Raw genomic sequence first — 22,082 nt, 5'->3', positions numbered from 1 at the left:
CTACGCTTCTTCAGACACCAGTTGTCTTGTACCATCTTGTACCATCTTTTATTGATCTCTTCTTCAATTCGGGACAACGCGTCTATTACTTTATGCAGTGTGCATTTGCGATGTTTGAAGGTTACATGTTCCTGAATTAGGTCTTATACCTATTTTCTCAGACTACTTTCAGCTCTTTTATGTTGAATAAGTATACTAGGACTCAGTAATCAGGGAAGACTGTATAGTCGTATCCTTTCAGATATGGTTGTAATTTATTTATAGCGTACACAATCGAAAGAAAATCTTTTTCTGTTACGGAGTAATTTCTATCTACTCCAGTCAGTTTTCGGTTTAAATACATTATTGGATGTTCTCCATCATCAAATTCTTAAGTCAGAACAACTCCAATTGCAAAACTACTTGCGTCTGTCTGAACTGTAAATGGTCGGGCAAAATTTGGTCTTACTAATACTGAGGTTTCTGTCAGTACACGTTTCAGTTTGTCAAATGTTTCTTTTTGATCAGCTTCCAAATTCAATACTTGGTGTTTCTTTAAGATTTTTTGTAGTGGTACTTTTATTGCTGAGCAAATTTTAATAAATCTGGAGTATCATTCGACTATACCTAATAAGCTACGTAGTTGCTTCAATGTCTTAGGTACTGGGAATTTGAGTACTGTCCTGGTCCTATCAGGATCCGCTCGCAATCCTTTATGATATAGTAGAAAGTCCAAGTGATTTAGGTGAATGCAGCTGAATTTACATTTCTTGGCGCTTATTTGCAGTCCAGTTTCATTTTCTAATTTCACTAATTCTAAGGAAAGGTTTCAGTGGCAATAATTATATCGTCGAGATCGGAAAATATCTGTGGTTCCTAATCCGAATCAAATAGTGTCAGCTAGGCGTTGGAAGGTTGCAGGGGCATTAAACGAGTCCGAACGGCACAACTGCGAACACCGATAGTTCTTCTCCTGGGCTTGTAAAATATTTGCAACTATTTTCTTCTAGTACTACTTGGAAATATACTTAATTAAGGTCAATCTTACTGATGTATTTCGTGTGCCGCAATTTGTCTAATATTGAGTCCATATTTGGAAACGGATATGCATCTACTCTTGTGATCTTGCTTAAGTCGCGAAAGTTAATACAGAATCTCTAGGAGCTAATCAGGTTTATGTATTATAACTGGCGCGCTACGCCATGTACTTTTAAGTAGTCAGATAATGCCCATTTGATATATTTTTTGGATTAGGGTTCTTATTATTTTCTGTATTGCTGGTGACAGTCGCCTTAGTCTTTGTCTTATTAGTTAGCTATCACCTACGTCTATTATGTCTTTTACAATTGGTGTTCTTGATTCATCAGTCATGAGCTGTATCAAGCGGTCTGTTATTTCCTTTATACATTTGGTCTGATCAGGTGTAATCTCTGTAAGGACGAAATATTCAGTAAAGAAGGTCTCTCGCTGCGATAACTGTCTAGGTTGTAGGTAATATCATTTATTATTCTGTAATTTCCACTTTTTTCTATGAAGAGTATAATTGTAAGCTTATTCCCTTGCGTTAAGAAGTCTAAGCTTAGTAAAATTGGTGGTCCGGGCACGTTTCTCACTGCTTTGAACTTGAATTTCTATGTATGCCCGTTAAAGTCGATTGTCCATAGCTCGCTTATTATCTTTACAGTTTTTCCCATAATTCCTTGTATCATTGTATAACTCGGAATCAATCTTTCTTCAAATCTATAATCTGTGGTTCTACTACGAGGGTGGTCCGATAAGTACTTAGCCTACAAAAGATAAACGAAAATTTTGGAAAAGTGGCGTTTTATTTTTCAACATAGTCTGCTTTTAGTTCGATACACTTGGCCCAGCGATGCTCCAACTTCTTTAACCTGTCTGAAAAATACGTTTCCTCGAGGTCTGAAAAGTAGGCTTCCGTGGCAGCGATTACCTCCTCATTCGACTCAAATATCTGCCCGGCGAGTGACTTTTTCAAGTTTGGAAACAAAAAGAAGTCGCACGGGGCTAAATCTGGAGAATACGGTGGATGGGGCAGCAGTTCGTAGCCTAATTCGACCAATTTGGCCATGGCGACGGCGGAGGTGTGAGCCGGTGCGTTGTCATGGTGGAAGAGCACTTTTTTCTTTGACAAATGGGGCCGTTTTTTCTGCAATTCGACGTCGAATCGGCCCAATAATTCGGCATAGTACAGCCCTGTGACCGTTTTGCCCATCTCCAGGTAGTCGATGTAGATCACACCTTGTGAATCCCAGAAAACGGTGGCCATCACCTTTCCGGCCGATGGGGCAGTCTTCGCCTTCTTCGGAGCACTTTCGCCAAGTAAAGTCGACTGTTTCGACTTTTCCTTGGTCTCTGGTGTATACCAGTGGATCCATGTTTCGTCGACTGTCGCGAAACGACGCAGAAACTCCTTCGGATTGCGCTTAAACAGCGTCAGACATTGCTCTGAAGTTGTGTCACGGTTACGCTTGTTGTCCGGAGTGAGCAAACGCGGCACCCATCGCGCCGACAGCTTTCTCATGCCCAATATTTCATGCAGGACATGACCTACGCGGTCTTTTGAGATGTCTACGATCTTAGCTATCTCGCGCACCTTCAATCGTCGATCTGCCAATACAAGATCGTGAATTTTTGTCACGTTATCCTCCGTGGTAGCCGTTTTCGGAGCACCTGGACGTGACTCTTCAAAAATCGACGTGCGACCACGTTGAAACTCGTTAAACCAATTTTTGACGGTCGCCATCGAAGAAGAAGAATCACCGTACACGGCATCCAAGCGCTTTTTGATTTCGCTGCGCGATTTCCCTTCCAAAAACAAGAATCGAATCACCGACCGATACTGCTCTTTTTCCATTTTTCAAAAATCAACGGACACACTTGCTTTCACATGCTCTCAAAAATAAACTACAACTCCAATCCGGCTGAAATCTTAACAGTAACCGTCGAGAAAGTTGTACTACGTGATAGAATATTTCTTTTGCGAGAGTGGCGCTATTGGGCGGTGAGGCTAAGTACTTATCGGACCACCCTCGTAATGAAAGTTCCAGTCCAGACTCAACAAGGGCGTCATGTGCTACGTTACCAATATAATACTGTTATCGACCTTGGAGGTGAGGTCAGTAGGGTTGTTGCGTTTTCGGATTTGATTTGATCCACTCCTTCATGATATTCTGTATTTGATAGGTCAGTTGTTGGTAGATCTGATATCTGGTTTTGGTATCGTTGCCGGTATTTTCTCTTTTTCACTGACTGTGAATTGGACGGTTTTCTTGATTTTTCTTGTTGTATCCGTAATTGCACTTTCAAAGTTTATGACAGATATTCAGTGATTATTTCAGTGTTTATTTTTACTGTTAATCCTGTCATTAGTTAAGGAGTTTGGTGGTCAGTTTTGTCTGTTGTTGAACTCTTTTGGGATTATTGGTAGTCAGGTTCGGAAATAATCTCGTGAGTATTTGTTATCAAAAGTATTTATTGAAGATCAAAAGCACGTCTTTAGTCTCGGAGCGAAAACACGAGGTGAACGGTTAGAAGGCCGGAACTATATTAGCCAAGAAGCGCAGTGGAAGCGGCTCTCTCCCCCCACTCACATACGTGCAGACATAAGCCTTGCGCGTCTTAGCTATAGTGTATATGAGCTGTGTATAATCGATATTTCAACACTCCCTCCCGAACATCACAGCTCGTCAAAGTTAAATCTAGAAATCACAAGTCTTTATCACAATATATCAAGTTTATCAAAATCATTCATTTACTCGTCTCGATCTTATTTGAAATAATATTCTCTTATAAAGCAAAATGAAACTAAATAAATTATTATTAATTAAATAAACAAGTAATCTAAGCCATTGCTCTAATCTGAATATAAAAATATCTTGGCTCGTCCTTTCTTCTTATCTCGCTTAATCTTGTCTCTGGATTTTATCTAGTCTCCTTCTTATGGTTATTTTCTATAACAAATCAAAAGAAAACATGTTAGGTTTCATTCTTTCAGATTCATTATTTTATACGTTAAATCAATGTGAGACTGAAAGGGTAAGGACTTAGTGAATATATCAGCAAGTTGCTTCTTGCTCTCGACCCATTTTACTTTAACTAAATCTTTCTCAACGCATTCTTTAACATAATGTTCTTTAATCTCAAATACATGTCTTAATTTGTTTCCCCCGTCCATCTCAGTATTCTTTCCTGCTGCTCTGTTGTCACACCACAGTGTCATGAGAGCAAGTGATTTATTCAAAATCAACTTTAAAGAGTTGTCCAAACCAACCAACTCTTGACACGTATCGCTCATAGTGATATATTCTGCTTCACATGTAGACAGAGTTACGTGAGGTTGTTTGTGTGTTCTCCAACTTATAGGATCACCATATAATTTAATCACGAAGCCACAAGTGGTTAAAGAGCCTTTACAGTCGGCATAGCTTGCATCAGCATAGGCTTGCATGTCATTTTCTTCTCTATAAGTCAAGCTATAGTGTCTCGTCCCCTTTAAATATCTAAAAATTCTTTTCACCATCTCATAATCAGTAACTGTGGGATTTATTTGATGTCTACTGGCAACATTAACTGCATATGATATATCTGGCCTGCTTGCATTTGCTAAGTACAAGAGATTTCCAACCATTTCTCTATATGGTACATTTTCCGCACTCTTTGTGCTTAATAATATTGTTTCGTCAATTTCTTCTTCTCTCAGCTTTCTTTTCAAGTTATTTACTTGGTTGGTGACCATTGGGGTCCTTGTTGGATGCATGTTTTCAAATCCAAATTTTCTCAACATATTGTCTATATATTCTGTTTGATCCAGTTGCATAATTTTCCTTTCCTTATCTCGTCTAATTCTTATTCCCAAGAACTTTTGGGGTTCTCCTAGATCTGTCATTTCAAATTCTTTTAGCATTTTCTCTTTTACTTCCGTCAGTTTATCAATATTGTTGCTAGCAGCCAAAATGTCATCGACATAGACTAACAGCATCAAAAAGGAATTTCCATCTGTTCATGTAAATAGGCAAGGTTCTAAGTCATTACCATTTAATCCTATACTTTCGAGTGATTCTCTCAATTTTTTATTCCATCTCTTTGGACTAATCTTTAAGCCGTACAGTGCTCTCATCAACTTGCACACATAATTTGATTTCTTTCTTGTATCATATCTTAAACCTTCTGGTATTTCCATATATATTTCTTCTTTAATTTCTCCATTCAGGAATGCTGTTTTCACGTCTAATTGTATAGCATTCAAATTGTGTTTGTTAATTATCGTTAGCACACCTCTCACTAACGATAATTTTGATACTGGGGCGTAAGTCTCTCTGAGATCATACTGGTTGTGATCTTTGAATCCTCTCATCGCTAATCTTGCTCTGAACAACGGACTCAAATCAGGATTTGATTTGATTTTGAAGACCCATTTCGAATCTATAATATTCGGATTTCCTCCTTCTTGTGATTTTATTGGTCTTGGAACTATTTTCCAGACATTCTTATTCCTCATTGCATTTAATTCTACATCAATTGCCTTTTGCCACTCGTCTCTGTCTGGTGTTGACATGGCGTCTTTGTAGGTAGCTGGATCTTTGTTAATCTTTGCTAACAGTGCATGAAATGCCTCGTCCATTGTGCAGCTATTCATCGTCTTGTTCTTATCCTTTTCAGTGCTTTTCAAGTCGATTGTATCAGTCTTCTCTATTGTTGTGAAATAGGTAAAGCTCACGTCATTTATTGGTATTTCTTTTATCGCCACGTCTTTGCTAATTTTTTCTTTTCTTGGTCTTTCCCTTTTTCTTTTCTGTTCTCCCTCCGTTTCTGAGGCCTTTCCCGTCTCATTTTCAATTTCTTTCTAAAATTCAACAAACCATTTTTCTTTATTTATTTCTTCATAATCTGAAGAATTTTTTACGCAGTTTTTACTATACTTATCTCCATAAACTAATTTCTCATTAAATCTCACATTTCTATTTTCGTACAGTTTTCCATCTTCTGGTTTCAAGAAAATATACCCAGTTTCTTTGTATCCTACTAATACAACTCATCTCCCTTCTGGTCTCCATTTTGGACCTTTCTTTCTATGTACTTTGCTATAAGCCAGACATCCAAATCGTTTAATTTGGCTAAAATCAATATTGTATTTGGGTGCAAATGTTTTCAAAGGTGGTTTCATATCATTTGACTTGTGTGGTGTCCTATTATACGCATACGTTGCGGCTCCCAATGCCAAATCCCACATATTTTCCGGAATCTTCGCGTCAAACATATAAGATCTAACTTTCTTTTGAATTGTTTGGTTAAATCTTTCTAAAACTCCATTATGTTGTGGAGTGTCTGGACAAGCTAATTGATACTCTGTTCCTAGTTTGTCCATAACCTCTTTGGTGTAACCTCCTACAAATTCTGTTCCCTGATCAGTTCTCAAATAGCATACTTTAGCATCGTATCCTAACAAGTTTCTTGCACTTCTCACAAACTCTTCAAAACAAGTACCTGTCTCATCTTTTGCTTTCATTGGAAAAGTCAATGCTAATCTCGAATAGTCATCTACAAACACAGATATATATTTGTATCCCTTTGGATAAGAGGCATGACTTATCATGCCCATAGTGTCTGCGTGGATGATTTCTAGTGGTTGAGTTGCTCTTTGTCTCGTCATTTGAAAAGGTAATCTATTCATTTTTGCTATCATACAAATTTCGCAGTCTAATATTTTCTCGTCAAATATCACGTCTTTTAATTCTTTTACTTCTGGGAATTGATTTTGTATTGCCTTTAAATAGTTTAAAGACGCATGACCTAATCTCGCATGCCAAAGCATGGCTTTATCTTTATAGCAATTAGTCATTTCTATGTGATTGAGATCCTTTTCTATTTCTATTATCTCGTTTTCATCTTCATTTTCAACGTCCATCTCCTCTATTTTCCTGTCACAAATTGTCGTTGAAAATCTTGGGACATTCTCTATTATTTGTTCTCTTTCGTTCTCATTTTCGGGTGTAGTCTTGTCCTTTCTAAGTTCACTATCATTATTTTCATCATCTTTAGAATCTATGCTTTTTAATTGTTTTAAGTTTCTCGTCACGCTTCTAGTCATATGTAGGAGTCCCCCATTGCTATCTGTCGCCAAGAATGCAACAATTTGTTTGTACCTATCTCTATTCTCGTCACAATTTTCTACCAGGTCATTTTTGTTAATTTCAAACTCTATTATCCAATATGGTTTTTGATAGATTCCCGAGATAAATGTTTTATTTAATATAGGGTCATATATATCAATTATCTTATTGTCTAAATAAACACTAAGTCCTTGATCAGTGAACTTGCGAAGAGAAAGTAGGTTTTCTGATAATGACTCTGCATATATTACATTATCTATTTGTATAATCTCATCTCTTTCATTACTTGTTTCAATCAAACCTACTCCCTCTGTTCTCAAGTTCGCATTTTCGTTTTTATTCGCACATTTAACTATATGTACTACATTCTCGTCTTAAAAATCAATTTTGATTTCGCAAGGTGCTCAGTAGCACCAGAATCAACAATAAATTTTTCTATTTTATTCATATGGTTATCAACAATTTCTAAATTTTGATCGCTGGCAAAGGTCACTTTATAGGCAGAGAAGCTCTTACCTTGAGCTTCGTTTTGTTTTTGAGAGTTTGAATTGTTTTGCGATCCATCTCTTCGTCGTCCTCCACGGCCTCGACTGCGTCCTCGTCCCCTAAAATTGTTGTTACCTCTACCTCTATTTGATGATGAGTCAAATTTTCTTTTCTTATTGTTCTCGTCATAACTCTCGTCATCATCAAATTTACGTTTGAAACCGTTGTATTTATTGTGACCTCTGCCTCTATTATTGTAATTATTTTGGCTACTGTACCTGGAATAATTTCCATTTCCTTCGTTGTCGCGTCTCGTATCACGTCTTTGTTTGCGTGGATTTTGAGGGCACGTCTCATATTTGTGGTGCACGAATTTGTTGCAGCAGTAGCATTTTCGTAGTCCATCTGGACCGTCAAACCTACTGTCGTTTTTATGGGGACAAGTTTCACACATATGCCCTCTGTCGTGGCACCTGTAGCAGTAGTCCTTTTTTACAGAGGCTGACATTGCTCCGCCGCCTCTAGTTGGCACTCCTCCTCTCTCTGCTTCAGCCTGCATGAGATACAATTTCAAGTCTTCATAAGACATTTTCTTTCCCGTCGTTCTTTGATTCATGAAATCAGCCGTTCTAATCTCTGGTAAACCCGTCACGATTGCAGTATAAAACGCGTCTCTTTTCTCGTCTTCGCTTAATGGCTGAGCGCCCTGAACATTATTATATTCTCTGAATAGATTCTCAAATCTATCCCATAAGTCTGTAACCGAATTATTGCTAGGATCGTATCTAATAGCATACATTCTCTTTCTCACAGAAATTGTTGTTGTATTATTTTCGCATCTTTTAATTTCTTCCATTCTTTTCAATAGTTCTACAGGGTCTTTAATATCAATTGTCCTTTCATGGTAACTTTGATCTAAATGATTTATCAGAATATCACGTACTTTAAACTCATCTTTTTCTCTCGTATCCGCGTCATTATTATGTTTGGTTCCAACCTTTTCGTCAATAATATATAATAGATCTTTAGATCTTAATTCAGATGTGAAGTAATCCTTGAAATGTTCAAATTTAATTTTACTCGTCAATTTATAATCTCGTCGCGTATTCATGTCTTTATTCGAGACTTCTACTTTATTAAATTCGAATCATTTAAACTTGTATTCGCGTTATTATTGCTCGATATTCCTAGTCTCACCAACTCGTCTTTGATAGCTTCTGATAAATCCCCGTCACGTCTCGAACTACTTGCTACATTTCTAAAATTTGGTTCTTTTTCACCACTAGTCTCTTTTTCATTTAGATTTGCCTCGTCATAATCGTTGGAAAAATTGTTTACCTCTAGGTTTATTCTCCTCACATTCTTCTCACACTCTTCCAGTCTATCTCTTATTTGGTTAATCTTGTTGTTCATTTTATTGGCTTCTCGGTACTTTCGTTCCATGTCATCTTCCACTTTGTTGATGTCAAGTCTCAATTCTAGGAGTCTGAGGTCATGAGCGTATAATCCTGAGTTTACATTTTGACATAATTTTTTAATCTCATTTGCCAATACTTTTGGCAACTGATCAAGTGTTTTCTCGTCAAATTTTACCTCGTTTCTTTTCACTTTCTCTGTGGTGTTAGTATTTAGTGACATTGAACATTTGTTAGTTATATTTAAGTGGCATTTTTCATTTGATTTGATTTTAGGTATACCTTGCTTTTTATTACTTTTCTCCTCATCATTTTGATCCCTCGTCAATCTCAAATCATTATTCTCCTCGTCATTGTTTTTCTCGTCTCCGTCTCTCACATCAATCACGTCTTTCTTTTGCTCGTCTCTTTTCTCATCAACATCATTCATTCTTTCAATAGAAGCAGAGTTTATTTCCTTGATGTTGATTAAAAGTGATCGGTGCTGCTCTTCTTCAGCTCGGATCATTTCAGTCAGTACTCTAATCTCACCATTAGTGTATCTATGGATATCTGAATAATTAAAATTCAATTAGTTAACAAATTCAATGTCTAGTATTCTTCAATTTGATATCTCGAACATCGAGTATGTTAAATGAAAGAATGAGTAAAAGCACGAAATCCGTACAACAAGTTTTTCGAAGCATTGACTCTTGCCACGGCATGAGCATACGCACACAGTATTGTTCACATCGCGACAAATTCAAAATGTTCCGCGCTGCGCAGCTTTAAACTAAACGGAACATATTGTACATAATTTATTTATGTACAGCCACTTTCAAATTTTAATTTCTAGCTAGTTTTAGTATATTTGTATATATATTTAGTTACACACCTGTTTCTATCTCTTCAAAGTCGGGTGTAGTAAATATTATGGTCGTTTCTGTCATTGTTACTTTAACCTTTCTATACCCTTTTTCTTTCCAACCATGCTCTGTGTCAGCTGTGCGAGTCAACAGCAGATAAGTCGTTTTGTCTGGTTGAGAATCACATTCAATATATATATATATTATTATTATTCATGAATAACTTTTAAGTGCACTTTTATTAATCACGTCAATATTTTCAGTTTCAATTTCAATTTCAAATTTCAAATTTCACTTTCTATTTCTATTTCAAGTTCAAAGTCAAATGCATGCATTAGTATTTCAAATCTCGTCTCGTCTTTCTTCACAGGGTGCGCGCGCACATCTTGTCCGACTCTAACAGGCTGCCGCCTGTCGACCACGTGTCCCTTTGTTGTGCGCCATTTTGCCTACCGGCTTTTCTCGCTTCTTGGAATTTCAAATTCCACGGCGACTTTTCGATTTGTTCGCATCGTTGTCACTCGTCAAATTTTGCGTCTCTCGATCGATCGTAAACCTTTCTTTAATATTCGCGTCACTATTTTTATTTTCTACGCGTCTTTTCACTTTCTTACCTTTTGCAATTTGAGCCGTCTCTTCTCTTTCTCTCTCTTGCTGCATCTCCTGTGACTCTGCCATTTTCGAGCCTGTGGCAGCGTGTGTGTGAGGCTCTCTCGTCCTTTTCTCTCGTTACCCACTCGCACACACCTCAGCTCCCAGCAATGTAGTCACAGTCACTGCACCTCACTCTCGTCAACTTGTCAAATCACTTTCCCGCGACTACTTCAGCCGAGTTTCCGCGCGGCGGAAACGTGCTGGGCCCATAACCTTTTGGGATTATTGGTAGTCAGGTTCGGAAATAATCTCGTGAGTATTTGTTATCAAAAGTATTTATTGAAGATCAAAAGCACGTCTTTAGTCTCGGAGCGAAAACACGAGGTGAACGGTTAGAAGGCCGGAACTATATTAGCCAAGAGGCGCAGTGGAAGCGGCTCTCTCCCCCCACTCACATACGTGCAGACATAAGCCTTGCGCGTCTTAGCTATAGTGTATATGAGCTGTGTATGATCGACATTTCTACAAACTCATTTGTTCGACAAGTGGAAATGGTAGATTCTCCCCTATCTGATCACTTATTTGTACCTCCCTATTAATGTCAAATAACAGCGTTTCATGATTTTCCAGTTTCAATAGTTCTCTGAGCAGTTCATCATCAATCCAGGACATTTTTCTCTTATCTATCTCTGGATTTTGTTCCTCGATTTTATTTTCGTCCTTGTCCGAGGAATTGTCAGCTCAGTTCTTTTCATTACCTGACGAAATTTATAAAAAATAATTTAACAAACTATTAAATACAATGATTTAATACGAATAATTGTTATGAAAAAGAATTGGAGGTTCCAGATAACGATAAATATTGATCGAGTTTTATTATATATTAACATCGATTGAGATTCCATTTTCAGTCTGAATCTAAATCCTTAAAGAGATATTCAAATGGATTAGTCGGCAAAGTTCAGAAATATGATAAAAAAGTATTAACCTACATTGATTCATTACAAAAGGTACTATTAAAACAGAATAATAGGGATAGAAAAACATTATAATTTAATCAGATTTTATACCTATGAAACGGAAACGATTTCAATACTATCGCCCCCTAAACTCAAATCGAAATGGACTTTGTTTCCAAATCATTGTCTTCCTTTTAACAGGGTTTAAATTAGAAATTGCAACGGTAGTCGATTCGATTAATCGATACGTTCGCGATTCGATAGCACTCGTGATGCTAGAGCAAACGTCTAAGAGAGATTAGATTAGATTAGATGAGTTCGTTTATTGCGCCAATGCGGTGAAGCCCCAAAATTTAAAAATGACAAAAGAAGAGATGTAAGAAAAATAGTAACGCATTTAACTATTTAAAGAAGATGAATTAAGTGAAAATACGTGAGTTGTATTTACGGTGAGCAGCGAATTTACAATGGCATTAACAGTAAGAAGACTAAGAATATGTATGTAAAAATAAAAATAGAATAAAATATGTAAAATATAGTAAAATAAAAATATATAAAGAACAATATGGTTGAAATAACAAATAGAACAACAAAAATAACAATAATAAAAGAGAGAGAGATTCGATTAGATTAGTTCGTTTATTGTGCCAATGAGATGGAACCCCGTCTGGCAGTTTAGAAAAGTACAAATCAAACATAACAAAATTTATAAAATGACAGAACGAGAGATGCAAGAATAAATATTAACGCATTTGACTATTTAAAGAAGATAAATGCGTGAATTGTATGTACGATGAGCAGCGAATTTACAATGGCAATAATAGTCAGGTGACTCAAAAATGTATATAAATATGAAAATAGAATAAAATATGTAACATATAATAAAGTAGAAATATATATAAATAAAAATATAATGAAAATAACAGATAAAAAAAATAATAACAATAATAAAAGATGAAAATAATAAAAATAATAAAAGTAATAAGAATAATAAAGACGATAAAAATAATAAAAGTAATAAAAAATAATAAAAGTAGTAAAAGTAATAAATTCGCGATGGCACCTATTTTACAGAAAAACAGTCTGAAAGGAGGAAAGGTATAAAAGTGGAGCGATGTGCATTTGACTAGAAAACAATCATATTTAATTAGCTAGTTCATGAACCAAAGGTCGATAGAGGGGTATTTGTGGGAGGATGGATAATTTTGGGAGAACGCGAATGGATTGACCTTGTTGGGTATGTGAGTGTAATCGGACTGTGCCGGCACTGGCATTAATTTTTCGCGTGTCGCCCTCTCAATCCATGCTCTAGCCTCATAATTTAAAAATAGATCACGCGTCCAATCCTTGAAGTCAGAGGTCCGATCGGTGGAGAACGGGGTCACGCTCAATGAGTTGAGTATTCTCTGAGCAAGGATCGCAAAAGAATGGTTCCAGGCCTCAGTTCGAAGGGCCTTGTATTCAAACGTCGACGGTGGATGGCGACCCGAGCGACGGATAATGACACTATCAAGCAGGACAGACAAGTTTTTAGCCAGATACTGCGGCGATTTTCTAGACACAACAGAGCAGGTCAGAACGGCGAGGGCTCTGTACCTATTTGGAGTAAGGGATAGCCAGCCCAAGGCTAATCTATGGTGGGTGATGTGGCTGGTTAGGGATAGAGTAGGTATATTGGAATCCATCCTATTACGAAGCGTACGCAGGGGTTTTGGGCAACTTGAAGCTTAGACGAGCACTCTCCATCAAGCTGAATACAGACCATTGAAAGGTAATCGAAATGTGGGAAAAAGAGCTGCTCGACAAGAACTCTTCTAAGGGTAGTTGAGAGAGATTTCCTATGGAAGCGAAGTGAAGCCGGAGAGCCGTATGCCCTCCTCGTCACGCTTCTCACATGTTCGGACTAATTTAACGTGGGAGTAAGTGTCACACCCAGGTTGCGAGCACTGATAACATAGTCGAGTGGAACCTCGTTAATAGTGACCTTCAAGATGTCGTTCAAGTTGATAGCCCTAACGTACTGTTCGCTGCCTAGTATCATGACCTTGGTCTTGGTGAGGTTAAGGGAGATACCGTTTCTTAGGGCCCAGTCCGCTATAGCCTGCACATCAACCTGCACCCTCTCCAAAGCCTCCGCAAGGCTGCCGAGATGACAGTGAAGGTAGATCTGCGTGTCGTCGGCATAAAGCATGTAGTTCATGAAGGAGAGAACAGAGGGCAGGTCCGAGATATAGATTGCAAATAGCACTGATTCCAGAATACTACCCTGCGGCACTCCAGTAGCAACCCAAAGCCAGTTCGATACCCCGCCGTCCTCCCTCGCCTAGTCCCTGAGCTTGACCATCAGACGACCATGGGGGATAATATCAAAAGCCTTGGAAAAATCCAGCAGAACGAGGATTGTAATTTTACGCTTCTCAATGGTCCTGCGGATGTCATCCATGACGCCCAGGAGTGCAGTCTGAGTGCTGTGAAACCTTACGAATTCGGCCTGCCGTGGATCACGCAGCTTACGGCGGTCCAGATAGAACGAGAGTTGTGAATGAACGAGCTTCTCAAGCACCTTTGATACCTCAGATAACCTTGCTATCGGTCTAATATCCGATAAAAGAGCAGGCGGAGGAACTTTGGCAAGAGGGGTGATGAGAGACCATTTCCAGGAGGTCGGAAAAACGCCGCACAATAATGATTTGTTAACAAGATGCATGAGAGACGAGAGAGAAGTAGAAGAGATGAGTTTAAGCATATTGACAGACAAACCATCAGGATCGAATGTTCTGGGTGAGGATAAGTTTAGTGCATTCATGACCTCCTGGCTAGTGACCTTACGAAATTCGAATGGGGAGTGAGCGTGAGGAACATTTGGGGACTCACTACAAGGGCGTCAAAAAAGTCACATGTTATGGGAGGAGACGAGTTTACTATATTGGCAAAGAGGGTGTTTAGTACGGTTGGGGGAAAAATCGAAACGGGGATGGAAGAGCGCGGTTATTGACTCCTAAGTCTCGTAACTCGCTCTATCTGGCCTTACTGGTACTTGCGGAGGACAATCTGCTTGAGATGTAAGAATTTTTTGCTCAGTTGAGGGCATTTGAGACGTCATTACGTAGTCTTAGATACCCAGCGACGTCACTGACCGAGCGGGAGGAGGATGCCGGATTATAGACAGCGTCACGCCCCGAGAATGCTCGGGATCACCCAGGGTTTACGCCTAGAAGACAACTTGATGCACCTGAGGGGGGCTACCTCGTCGGAAGACTTTATAAGGACTACGGTAAGAGAGTGCACAGAGTTGTTAAGGGAATGCAGGTCAGCATCGATCGGCGGATCGGAAGAGCGCTTCAGTCGTGCAGGAGATTTGCGACCAGACACGAGAGAAGGCTGCTGGGAGTCTCATTTAAGGCCGCCTTGTCTACCCAATTTAAACCGCGGGACCTAATAACTCTGGTGATATGCTTATTAGTAGTGAAACGATAGGTGAGCGAGATGAAATCATGGAAAGCAATGAAGGGAGTATCAGATTTTCCAAATGTCTGGATAACATTTGAGTCTTTTACTATGAAGAGTAGTGTGGGAAGGGGGATTTATATCAAGACAGTGATGTGTGGGATCAGTGGATATGAAGTGGAGGTTGTGTAGGTCAACAAGAGATCTCAAAGTTCGAGCATCAGGCAGAGAGCCAGAACTTAGGTCTGTGTTAAAATCACTGGTAATGATGACATTTCCCTACAGAGGGAGGTAAGTGGCCTGGCCTTACATTGAAAAAATGTGTGGGAGAGCATGCAGAGAGACGTCTGTATACCAACGCCATCAAAAACTTGGTCTTGTCGGACTTTATTTCACCAAGGATGAATTCAGGCTTGTTATCAAAAACTGGATCTGAAGTAGCTAGAAAACTAATTTAAGATAAGATCTGACGTACAGGCCAACCCCGCCACCTTGCTTTCCAATTCAGTCAAGCCTGAAAAAATTGAAATCGGGGAGGAAGAGGTGTGGGTCAGAGATATTAGATGAGAGGAAGGTTTCAGTAATGGCCATGACATCAAAATATGTAGAAAGGGCTTGTGCTTCAAGAAGAGCAAAATGACAGGGGGAATTTAGTCTATTTATATTGATGTGGCCGACAACAAAGGAAGCAGAGGGCGGATTATGGTCCTGGATTAGTTGGCATCATGGACTAGAAACTGGAGGAGATGAATTCGGGATAGCTTGAGATAGCTGAGCTGGAAAGATAGACACTGTCGGGCTAAAACAACCGTCGATTGTTTTAAGTTGCAGAGCAGGGTTTTTTGGGATGACGGCAGTGGGTCACTGTTTGACAACCTGGGGCGCGAAGTTGAGGTTGAGTGGCACGTGTCTACGAGTGCCGATCGGAGTGGCAGCCACTGACATGGCACCAGAGCGCGGAGCGGCCGGGACACAAAGGCATACAGCTGTCAAGGTCACTCTCCGACATTATGGGGATTGGGGTGAAACGCGTGTTTTCCCGCATATGGACGACCATACCCGAGACGAAAGGGCACGCGAAACCCAGCTCACGACTACGCGCAAGCGCCTTTACAAAAAGATTGTGGATCGGCTGGGATAACAGCTGGCAGATGAAAACGGGATTTCCGAGACCGCGCTTAAAAACGTCCCTCGCCGTCTTCCCAGTGAGCTTCCCAGAGCGCTCCAATATGACATCACGTACCACCGTTGAGTCGATACGCACAACGAAAGTGGACGTAGTATCGGTCGGGTTGGGACGAGAACGAGTGGCAGTCCATTTTCTGGTGGCCGCAATACGACCCCTAGCGTTTGGGTAGCCAATTCCCTCGAAAAGCATACCAGCAGCATCCTCCAGCGAACCCTGGAACTTCTGCGAAAGGCCCAGAATAAGGAGCTCGGAGCGATCTTTGAGACCCACTACAGACTTGAGGCTCTTCACTTCGTCGGCAATTTATCGCAACTTATTGCCCCCTAAATAGACTCAAATCGAAATGGACTTTGTTTCCAAATCAATGTCTTCCTTTTGACAGGGAAATTGCAACGGTAGTCGATTCGATCAATCGATAGGTTCGCGATTCGATAGCACTCGTGATGCTAGAGCGAACGTCTAAAAGAGAGAGGGGGCGCGCGAGAGTTCAAAGTTTCAGTTAAGCCTCAGCTGTTGCTTATTAGAGTACCGCCGAATAGTTTTTCCACTGTATTCCTGCCGTTTTACCTTTTGAAATCAAAAGTTTCCTGGTTTTTTGATACGCGCGCGAGTGGTCGCAAACAGTAATAACAGTAGCAGCAAAACATAGCAGCAAGCGAGCAGCAATATTTGTCAGAGCAACAACTGTTCTTCGTGAACGAAGCAGCGCATCTGGTTCCAGAGGAGCACCAGTTATTTCTCTACAACAATTACGGCTGATTACCGTAATTGCACCGCAGAGTAGGTGCACCTCCCTTTTTCTGCGAGACAATATATTTACGAGAATATTTTGTTTATCGCAACTGTTATTTTTGTATTCGCGCCGAGCGTTAGTTTTTTCTTTAATTTTGAATTCTCTCTCTCTGTTTCTCTCTCTCTCTCTATATATCTCTCTCTCTTTCCCCGTATTATTGTAACAAGTAGTTAATCTTATTTGCGTGCGAAAGTCTTTCGGCCCATCGAAGACTGTAATTTATAAGAGATAAACGATATTAATTTTATTCGCCGCATTACGTTATTTCGTTTCCTATTAGTTTAACGAATCCGTCACCGGTTAAATTTTAAAACGATTTCATCTAGGGAATTAGTTGGAATAAATATTAGATCACTCACACCTAAGATAGATCGAGTGTCACAAGTCAGGTAACTTAAGGTGAGTTCAACTCGGTTGGAAAGAAGACATCAGAACGAAAGTATCAAACGTAAAGGCGAATACATGTCTACTCATATGTGTTTAACGGGGCGGCGGTTAGCTCTGCATCGTGGGAGTTTGTTCTTTAATAAACCCACTTTGTACCAGCTAATCCACCCCGTTACAGAATGTAATAATGACATGAAACTTGACCATTATAAAGATTTTCAAAGTCACTTGAAAGGCAAGTGTGTTTTTTTGAAAAAACACTATTAAAGTTTTAAATGAAATAAATTCTACGACTTAGATATATAAAGTTCATAATAAATTGATAAATGAGATGCATGAGGCGTCAACTGAATTTAAAATTAACATTAGGTTTAGAAAATTGATTAGTCTATATAATTCGTTTATCAAAAATTAATGATTTTAACTTATATTTCTCATTCATTATTATTTATATTGCTTTATCACCTTACAAAGGAATAAAAGATTTTTAATTGTTTTTAAATGTATAAAATTGTCTATAGGTTTGAGATTTATGAGTTTGGGGTTTATGGATATGGGATTTATGGTATGGAGGAATAGTATTTTTTATAAATTTGGACGCGTTTTCCGCTTCTCGATGTTAAAATAGTTTATAAAGAAAAAGTAACCTTTAAATAACTTTGAAAATCAATATGAAAGTCAAGTTTCATGTTATATTAGATTCCTAGCTTAAAATTATTTTAGATGTAATATTAATTTTTCAAAAAATGATTTTACCGAGAGAAAACATTAGCTTTCTCTTTACTCATTTACTATATCTCGTTACATAGTAAATGGGTAGTTTTTATCTTTAAAAGTCACTTATGGTCTCTTAAAAAAATACGTGTTTAATATTTTTTGACATTTTACTATATACAAAGTTTTATTTGATTCGGAGTGCTAAACACCGATAAGGTTACTTGTTAGCAGAATATAATTGGTGAATGTGAAGGATCAGAAACGATATTTTATTGTGTTACCTGTTATATTTTTTTATTTATTTATTACCACAGAAAGTACATAAGTCATATGGTTAGCAATATACATACATACATTACAAAAAATTGTAACCCGTCAGAGGTAATATGTGAGCCGTTTATTTTGAAAGTGACCTAACTCCGTTTTTCAATTTTCTGCCGCTTACAATGGTTACATGTACAACTTCATGTTATTTATCAGTGACGCACTTCAGATTGCTTATATTCAGAGAAAATAATACATTTTTTACACATAAGTTTTCCGAATTAATTGAATAACTGAGCCGTGTAGTTTGAAAATGGCCTAAACTTTCAATATCTCGATTTGAAGATGAATGGAGTTAGGCCACTTTCAAAATAAGCGGCTCATATACTTGTGTGATGGTCTGACATATAATTACAGAAGAAAAAAATAAAAAAATAAAAGGAAAAAAAACTAAAAACTAAGGAAAATACTATTTATACAAAACAATTGTACAGCTTGCCTAAACTTGGCAGTGAATACGACCATGTTAAGCAGCAAAAATGTAATCTAAATATTGTACTATTCTATTGCTATCTTCTTTACCTTAATCTGATTAGCATTTGCCTTGCTGTGTTGTAGTATTCCATGCTTGCGTTCTTCTCTTTCGCATATATTATCATTTCCATCTTGTTTAAACGGGACAGACAAGTGAGTCCACCCGCACATGTTTTCTTATAGTGTGGAAATATACTTTGATGTTGTATAATATTGATGAAGTTGCAAGTGGATGTAAACACCACATTATCTATAACTATTAAGTTTTGGTTGAAATTTTAACAAGTAAACTGAGTTAGTGAAAGTTTGCGTTCCTTGAGTTCCTCTATCAAAATAGAGAAGAGTTTTGTTGTTTCCCGGATAGTTGATATTCCCGTAGGTCATCCTGATACAGTTTGCAGACTGTAATGATTTTCCAGGGACTGACATTGTCTTTTGCATTAAAATCTTGTTAGTGTTTCGATGGGTGCGTATTTTATCTTATGATTGGATTCTTCAGATTCTGATTTTGAAATTGTAGCTTTCAATATATTTAATACCCTTAGTGAGGAGTTTTATGTCTAATTTTAGATCGATTTTTACAGTTTCTGTTAAGTCCGTCCATGATTCCAAAAATGTATTAGCTAAGTCTGTTATAACTTTTAGTACTTTAATTTTCTTTTGTTGCATTTTAGTATAGTTGTACGAAGTTAATTTATTATGGGCTCTATTGTATAAGTTCTCTATTGTATAAGTTGCAAAAATTATGGGCACATAAATATGTTCTAACGTCCAGTAAAATCTTATTAAGGTAATTTGTATCCTCATGGACATTCTGAGTTGGATATAAAAAATTTTTGAACATGGTGACTATGGACTGAGTGATTACTTTACAATCTATATGTTAAAGGAGCTAAATATTTTCAAGATTTACGTACCATTGATAATGTAGTTTATGGTTTATGAAGCAGCTAAAGCAGTCACATGTCACAAGAGTTGGACATCTATTATCAAGAATTCGATTAAACATAGTTATTTATGAACAAATTTTGTATGCATGACACTTAGTGAAAATTTAAGAGTTTTTCAGAAAATAATATTGATTCCAAACAATGTTTTTTGCATGTTGGAGAAGCAAAACGTCTTAATTTATATGAAGAAGATCATAAATTATTAGCAATCTCTAATTAAATGATTGTAGAAGAAAAATATGATAAAAGAAATATTCGAAAATGATATAAAAGACAACGATACAGATTTGAATGACAACAATTTTCACGTCTACAAACAATGTCGTTATCAGGATTAAAAATTTAGGTATAATGAAAGGAGATTTGCTATAAATATTTGAGTTTAGATATGTCAGAAGATAGCAACGGAGAGCATTTAAATATTATGTTACCTACTGAATTTCTCAATTCATGAACTTCAAATGGATTACGACCTACAATTTCAAATACGGCAATTTTTATAGAATTTAATTACTTTTGTTTTGTCGAAAGTTTTCAATGTCCTTAAATTTTTTCTATAATAAAATTTAGTTAGAAATAGAAAAAATATAGTTTTTAATATATTTCCATGAGACGCAAATTTTTTCATTTAATTTAAAAAAATAATAAGTAAGAAAGTTAAGAACATTGCGAATTATCAACACAACGAGACTAATTTAATTCTGAAGCGATAACCCATTTTTAAACAGAATTCGCTAAATATTTTGAAAGAAAAAAAATCGAAATAACACTCTGTTCTCCATATCCACATTTTTACAGTGAGTCTAAGAACGGTGTTTCACCTTGATTAGCTAGTTTAGTTTTGTACACCCTCTTTCTTGTTTAAGCTGTTAATAGATAAATGTGTAGCATTTATGAAATGTTTTTTGTAATTACTTTTGTAATAGAATATTTTTGTATTACTCCATTCAAAGGAAGGTACTCCAGGAGTTCCTCGCCGATATCAGTCTTTTTTTTTATATAATGTAGAACAATGAAAAATAAGACACACGTGTTTTTTTTATCTGCGAAAAAACTTTTTTTGGAGGTAATACAGTTTAAGGATTTTTAATAGAATAACTTAATATTTTTTAACCAAACTCAGTGAAAAATTTATATTACTGAAAAGGATAAAAATTGTCGAAAATATGTATTACAAATTTGGCAGTTTTTTAAAAGATAAAACTGGAAAAATTCGACCGCAAGTGAGTACTAAATTGTTCAGAACAGAAAATGTGTATACTGAAGCATCAAAATCTGGAAAACTTACTTCAGGTAATAATAGAATTAAACATTTACTATAATAATCAGAAAAGAATACGTAAACGTACTTTTTATATTTATTTTTAGACTTTAAAATTTGGTTCGAGAAAATTTTCTTCCCAAATGTAGCTCCAAATAGTATATATTACTTGATTCTTAGAGTGGTCACTGTCATAAAATAGTAGAAAAACGAAAACCTACAAATAAAATTTTAAAGGTAAAAAAAATTCCAACTGGAATGACAGAAAATATTTAACTACTCAATAAATATGGTTTCCGAATTGGGAAAAATTATGTTCGGCATTTTTTGGATGTTGTTATGAGAATGAATTACAATGTGAAGTTACATGACAGAAATAACATTATAAAACTGTAATCATTAGTTCATAATCAATTTTCATCGCCGCGATATAAAAATTTGTTCAAGAATTCATAGTACACCAGCAGGTATATTGAAGAAAAACCTGGAAAATTAAAAAATCCTATTGATTTTGGTTTTCCAGATTCTTACAAAACACACTACGAAATTGAGGGTTGGGTTGTAGAAATATAACTATTGTTCGCTGTAGTTGGTTTAAGAAATCGCTATGCTTCAAATACTTTTTTGAAGATTATCATTATTCTTTCAAATTTGAATTGTAATCAATGAAACATTTATTATTAATTATTATATAGTAAGTTTCTGTCTAGACGTATAACAAATTTTTAATATATCTTTTATCAATTATCTCGTATCACTCCAATAAATTTATGTGATAGCTTGATTTATTTTAATTATTCTTATAACTTCTATTACAGCTATTTATATTATCAATTTATTGTTGGTCATATTCTTCATACGAGGTGTGTTCAAAAAGTAAGGTGACTTTTCAAATTTCACGAGCAACGTACTTTCGATTATCGATTTTTTTGTTTTGTTATGTTGGTACACTCTTCCCGAATATCTGTACCAAGTTTCAAGTGTATAGCATTTTTTGTTTGGTTTTGAGAGGCGTAAAGGTTATAAGTGTTTTGCGTGCTCGTCGATTTCTTGCTATCGAAAAATATGGATAAAAGGATTTGCATCAAATTTTGTGTAAAAAATAAAATAAAGTGCTCTGAAACACTTGAAA

The 22,082-nt window shown here is 36.9% G+C and overlaps 1 protein-coding gene across 1 annotated transcript; it reads right to left on the bottom strand.

The window, feature by feature from the left end:
* Positions 1–3,982: 3,982 nt before the first annotated feature.
* Positions 3,983–10,533, bottom strand: LOC131664504 (uncharacterized). Its single transcript, XM_058935704.1, has 7 exons — positions 10,470–10,533; positions 9,293–9,562; positions 8,793–9,208; positions 7,626–8,649; positions 6,077–7,419; positions 5,032–5,842; positions 3,983–4,968 (listed from the first exon to the last, which is right to left on the bottom strand). The coding sequence occupies exons 1-7, from the start codon at positions 10,531–10,533 to the stop codon at positions 3,983–3,985; spliced, it is 4,914 nt and encodes a 1,637-aa protein (XP_058791687.1).
* Between the last annotated feature and the right edge of the window lie 11,549 nt (positions 10,534–22,082).

Source organism: Phymastichus coffea, unplaced genomic scaffold, assembly GCF_024137745.1.
Source record: "Phymastichus coffea isolate CEN01 unplaced genomic scaffold, Cenicafe_Pcof_1.1 PCOF00001, whole genome shotgun sequence".
NCBI classification, from domain to species: Eukaryota; Metazoa; Arthropoda; class Insecta; order Hymenoptera; family Eulophidae; genus Phymastichus; species Phymastichus coffea.
The sequence above is the reverse complement of the archived record's forward strand: the minus strand, read 5'-3'. Positions and strand labels throughout refer to the sequence as shown.